The sequence below is a fragment of the Rattus norvegicus genome, chromosome 4, assembly GCF_036323735.1.
Source record: "Rattus norvegicus strain BN/NHsdMcwi chromosome 4, GRCr8, whole genome shotgun sequence".
Classification (NCBI taxonomy): Eukaryota; Metazoa; Chordata; class Mammalia; order Rodentia; family Muridae; genus Rattus; species Rattus norvegicus.
The window spans coordinates 156,373,817-156,379,816 of NC_086022.1; the positions used below are offsets into that span (position 1 = coordinate 156,373,817).

Consider the following 6,000-nt stretch of genomic DNA (forward strand, 5'->3'; position numbering starts at 1 on the left):
TCGGTACCAGCTTCCAGGAATGCGCAAAGGTTTCACTCCCTCCTCGAGTGAGCCTTCCTCCAGCCCCACTTTCTAGCTAGTTTGGTTGGAATCCTCTGCCTGTTGATGGCAGAAGATGGACGGGATGTGTGGTTAGACAATGGTGCGAGCTTTGGCAACAAGGCTTGTCTAGGCTCAAGACATGCTGAGGCTGCCCCTACTCACCGACATGACACAGGCAGGGACGCACTGTCTGAGAAAGGAGTGATGTCTGCATGTAACACAGATTTATCCCAGGGCTGAATCTGATAGATGGCTTCCTTTCTGGCTATCTTTGGCTCTTACTATTTTCTGACACAAACCTTCACCTCTAGCCAAGAAACCTTTCCATCTGGTTCCAAATTTCTCTGTATGCCCAGTATTTTTGCTCTATAACATTCAGAGAGAAGAGGGCTCTAGGCAGCTGCAGAATGCTTACCCTTGCTTAAACATCTAGATGTGTCTCGTTATATGTCGTGTGAGGACCACTTGCTTCCTGTCTTTCCACAGCACAGAATTCAGGCTTTTAAGCAGACTGAACACCTGATACATTTAGCTCACGGATAGAACTCCACACTCCGGAGAGCTTTCAGGGTGAGCCAGCCAGACACTTGCCACCTTCAGGAAGACCACCCTCACTCAACAGTAGAAATATTTGCTCCAGTCAGCATCCTAGGCAACTCCAGCTAAAAGGCATATGCATAAATCATTGAGCGGTTCCCAGGCCCTAAGCAGCATGATACTAAGGAGCTCTAGAGATGACTGATGATGTGTTTAATGCGGTGCTGGAGGGAGGGAGCTCAATGCTAGAACATGTGCTTAGCATGTACAAAACCATGGGCATGATCTCCAGTAGGAGAAAAAAGTGAACAGAGGAAGAAAGGAGGGAGGGAGGGAGGGAGGGAGGGAGAGAGAGAGAGAGAGAGAGAGAGAGAGAGAGAGAGAGAGAGAGAGCACATTCAAGAAGAGAGGGGAGGAAAGAAGAGGAAAGGGAGGAAAGTAATGAAGAAGGGAAGGGTGCTCCAGGAGCGGGAGGGAAGAAGAGACAAAGCCACAGTAAGTACTAAGGGGACTTGGAATTTCACATTGAGTCAGGGAGCTTGGAGGAAAAGCTGAATGTGAAGCACAATGCCCAAACCTTACCTCCATGTGAATAATTCACCTGCCTCTGGGACTGGAGACTCAGGCAAGCCCTGAGATCCCAACTGAGCATGTGATCGAGTGAGTGGGCAAGTATGCTGTAATAGAAGCCATGGCCACAAAGGCAGCACAGGGCCATATGCGTCCATGGCAAGGGGTCTTTTCCAGGTCAGGCTGAGACCTGGCTCCAGCCAGGAAAAAGATAATAATCAATTTTGTAGATGCTGTGAGCCTTGATTGAAAAAAAAAAAACAAAGAGGAAGAAGCTATGTTTGCGGCCTCCATTAAATAGCAGAAAGAGTGGGGGCTTGCACTAGCAGGAGCGGGAAGCAGACGGAGAAAGGATGCTAACCCCTAGGGCTTCTGTAAGATGACTGTGTTCACCCGCCTCCACGCTGCTGCTTTCTTAGCTTGCATCCCAAGGCCAACCCCTTTGTGTGTCCCCCAGCTGAAGGAGGGAGAGAGCCCAGGCTGCACACTAATCCCTATAGATGGTCACTGACTGATCCATCATTTCCCAGCTCCTGAGCTCCTGAGCTCTTTCCCAGTGTTGGGCAGGAAGAGGAATTAAGGAGAGAACAGACTATGTGGCCGGTTGTGTGTGTGTGTGTGTGTGTGTGTGTGTGTGTGTGTGTGTGTGTGTGCTTGTAGATAGTATCTAAAATGTCTCACACTTTGGACCTTTTACCCATCTGTATCACCTAGGTAGACCCACATTCTCCTGTAATGAGGACAGAGAGGAATAAGCAAAGCTTTGCAGAAAACTTGTGATCTGAATATCTTCCTCTCCCGTTTCTTCCCCCTCTGCACAGCAGAGAACTGACTTAGCAGAAGCATGAGATAGAGAACAGGTGGGGCTCGGGGGCACAACTGCTGGCTCTGGTCCCTTTCCTCACCCTATACTTGGAGGTCTCTCTCTATCTGCTGGCTCTATCTAGCCATGCCCTGTGGAATAAGTGATGCACAAAGGATAAACATCCACGGGGACATGGGTTGAGGACAGAGTGAGCTAAATACTTAATGAGCCACAGTGATTCATTCCGGAGTTCTATGGGGAAAATGTCTGTTGAAGCCAGGCAAAAACATGGGAGAGAAATAATATTCCAGGGGCCTCCATCCATCCAAGGTATGCTTTACTTCACAAAGAAGGGAAGAAAGTTGCAGGGGAGTGAGGTAACTATGCTCTTACTCTTGATGTTTCTGGGTATCTAGGCCTGGTGAGAAGCTATGGAGAAGCTAATGGTATGATGAACCTCTTCATTGCCTGACACAAGTTTCCTAGTAAAATGTTCCCAGCAGCTTCCACTGCCCTTCGCCATGCTGGTTGGTTCTTATTTTTGCTCCATGGGAAGCAGAAGCAGGGTAGAGAACACAGAGCGACAAGGATGTCACATGGTATTGACATGTGAGGCTGGAGAGGAATCCAGGGGATTCCTCAACCTCTGGACTCTATATTCCTCAATTTCTATAGAAAGCATCGCTCTCTAGGACCCTTTGGGGGCCACAGAGGAGTCCTTCTTCCAAGATCAAGATCTGACATCAGCATTATCAATCTGTGACATTATCAATCACAGCTTCCCAACAAGTTGCAAAGATACTGAGGCTGTAACAGGAGAGAAAGAGGACAGCAGATATCATCAGGAGAGACTTTAAGAGAAGAATTCTAAGTACCAGACCTCTACGACTGCCCCCATTCTTTCTGTTGGGGGAAAAGACCATATAATATCTTGGAAGAATGTTGCCTTTAGCTGAGATGTGAGCATTGAGGAGAACCTGATTCTCTGGTTTTCAGGCCAGAAAAGAAAAAAGAGAAAGCCATAAAACTGAAAGGCAAATAAACCACAGAGCATTTTCTTGGGTCTTGATTCAGATGCTTCAGGTCTCTCAAGCCAGATCATCCTAGACCTCCACCCCTGAGCACTTATGCTTCTGGCCAAACCTACTCTGTGATCAAGCATGCTTGGTTTACCTTTTCAACTCCACCTAGATGGGAAAGGATAGTGAGGTAGGGGCAGAGAAGAGGCGAGCTTTTAAGTAACGCAGCCAATCTTCACAAGTGTCTTCCAGACATAAAGCACATGTGAGTAGAGATGAGGCACTCGGCTCTCCTCACTTGCCCCTCCCTCTCCTGTAGCATCACATCATCAAGGCCTCTCGTCTAAAAAGAAGCAATACTGACAGGACCACCGAGCTCTCCCAACACAGAGGAGAAAACAGTCCAGCCCCCTTCATCTCTTCTTCCCAAGTTCCTATACCATGCACCTCACAAGTGAAACCTCGAGGCCCTAGACTCTATGTGGGGACAATTAGCATTCTCCTGGAATCCAAGATGAGGTTTCCTAATAACCAAAGGGAAACGGCTTGCCATAAGAGGCCACAGCAGAGATTTATAGAGGCATTGCATTCAAGAAATTGCCTTTCAGCTGTCTCTGATCTCATTGTTCTCTTCCCACTACCTGAACCCAGATAAGCTTCTGAGTCAGTGGAGAGCTCCAGCCAGGTGAGTCCTCAAGCTGTAACAGAGACATCCAGGAGTCTGGAGGTTGTTTCTGTGTAGCCTTCGGCACCGTAGGGACTCAGCATAAAGATGTTCACTTGGGTCAGAAGGGAGAAAGCTTCCCCAAGTGAGCCACTCCTGGCTCTGACTGCCACTGCATCAGATAAAGAGACAGCTCCTTCCCCTGGGCAGTGCTGTCTCCCACCATTCATCTTCCTGAATCCTGCTCCCCTGCCTCTTCACATCCCCTCCCGTTCTTTGCTTTATCCTAGCCACTCTAATCCTTGCTGCTGGACCCCAGCTCCTATAAAGCCCTTAAACCTGATCAAGCCTATCTTCGCTCTTTATTTAAACAGTTGTACTATGCAAACTCCCTTCCGAATTTTTCCTGGCTTAAATCTTTCAATGGTTCCCTGTTTGGCTTAATTTTTGCTCCCAACTTCCTTCCAATTTTTATTTTCTTTAATTCCTGGACATTACCAATATCCCCACCAGTTAAAGCCCATTCCTCTCATTCTTTCCCCCAAAGATGGTCCATATACTTCCTTTTGCTCCAGCCACCACAAACCTCCCAGAGCGGATCTCAAGCCCTCCTTTGCGGGACTCTCCTTGACACATTTTTAACCAAGGCATTTTTGCCCGCTTCACTTCACAGTACTCAAGTCCTTCACTCTTACACGCAGATTTTCCCTATTTCCTCACACCCACTTGCTTCTTGCTTCTCCCACCTCCTCGTCCCCACTCACTTGGGTCTCCTGCTCAGGACGCCCTTGCCGAGGGCGGCGGGGGATGCGTGCTGAAGCAGGGCTCCCGCGGCAGCACAACAACTCGAGGGACGCTCCTTCTCCTTGTCAGCTACGGCCCCGGGTGCCACCGGGTGCTGGTGGGGCGACTGGGGAGTCTGAACCCTGCTGCTGGGGGCCGGCTGTGGCTGTGCCAGGAGCTGTCCGTGGTGCTGAAGCGGCGGCTCCGGCGTGGCGGGTATGAGCTGTCCGTGGTCCTGAAGCGGTTCCTGGGCCGCAGTGGCGGCCGGAGCAGTGGCTGCAGGAGCCGGCAGTGGGGCAGACGGCGGGGGAACCAGCCCAGGCGGAGGCTGGGCTTGCAGCAGCTGCTGGTGTTCCCACAGGCTGCGGTTCTCCGCGCTCAGCTCGTCTAGACGCCGCTCCAGCTCATCGATGCGCTGGCGCTGGGTATGGATGAGGCTTTGCTGGTTCTGCACGATGGCCGTGAGCTCCTTAAGGTAGAGCACGGCGCGCACCGGGTTCTCCAGCAGGCTCTCCATGCCGCCCGCCGCCGCCTGCGCCCTGCCTGCGCCTAGGCGGGCGGCGGGGAGCGTGAGCGCGCAGGAGCCCAGCAGCCCAGCAGCTCTGTCGGTCGGTGGCCTCCCTCCCTCTCTCTCTCTCCCTCCCCTTCCCGCCGTCGCCTGCGCGTCACCGCCACACAGGCATTCGCACACGCACTAAGGGGCGGACCGGCGCCAGGGCCCACCTCCCACCTCTGGGCTTCGTGAGGAACTCTGCTTCCCGCGGGGGCGTAGGGGAGGCGGGGGCGAAGGGAGAGCAAAGAGGAAGAGGTTCGGTCGAGCAAGATACTCTGTGAGATTCCAGGATGGAGATCAGTTCTACCGGTCAACCCGAGCAGAAGAGCTGGGAAAGTGCTAGGGAACGAAGACAAAAAGGAAGCCTTCTGAGAAAAAGGAAGAATAAGGAGGGGGGAGGCTGGCACTGACGAAGAGAGGCATATAGGCACCCAGCTCGAAAAGGTCACAATCACATTTTCCTGTATCTAACTCGGAGGCAGGGCCCATTTTTAAGACCTTCTGAGGAGGACATACCTGCCTTTTTGATGCTCAACAATTTGCTTTGTGGGGTGTCTGTGAACAGTTAATAGACTCTAGAAAACAATGCGTGTGTCTGTTGCTTAGTTCTGGCAGGGGTAAGTTAAGGCAGGAAGGCTGCTCATGCAGTGATTTTCTCTGGAAATGAGAGCTCATGGCTCTTTGGACCATTAGCAGAAACAGAAACAGAACAGGGCGTCTGAGGCTCCCGCTTCCAGAACCTTCTGAAGCAACCACTGTGTTTGACATCTAGAAAGTGCATGCAATTAGAAAACACTGGACTAGGTGATGGTATAATAAAAACTATTAGGATGGGTTTGTTGGCTTCTTGTAGCTTACAAGCAGTGGTCAAAAGACTTAATACTTAATTTTGAAAGGTGGTAGTAAGACAGAGTGGTGACCAGAGTGTGGTAGGAGTCACCAGTCTGGGGATCTGGGAATGCTTCTTAGGAGAATTAACATTGAGGAGGGAAGGGTTTTCCTGGAAGCTCAGAGACATGAATCAACA

The 6,000-nt window shown here is 50.8% G+C and overlaps 1 protein-coding gene across 5 annotated transcripts in view; it reads right to left on the reverse strand.

The window, feature by feature from the left end:
• Nucleotides 1-5,580, reverse strand: part of Iqsec3 (IQ motif and Sec7 domain ArfGEF 3) — a 96,357-nt gene extending 90,777 nt beyond the window's left edge. For 3 of the 5 annotated variants that reach the window (XM_063286403.1, XM_063286401.1, XM_063286402.1), the window contains exon 1: nt 4,402-5,052. In XM_063286403.1, the coding sequence (XP_063142473.1) occupies nt 4,402-4,937 (536 nt within the window). In that variant the 5' untranslated portion in view covers nt 4,938-5,052. 5 annotated transcript variants of the gene reach the window in all.
• Between the last annotated feature and the right edge of the window lie 420 nt (nt 5,581-6,000).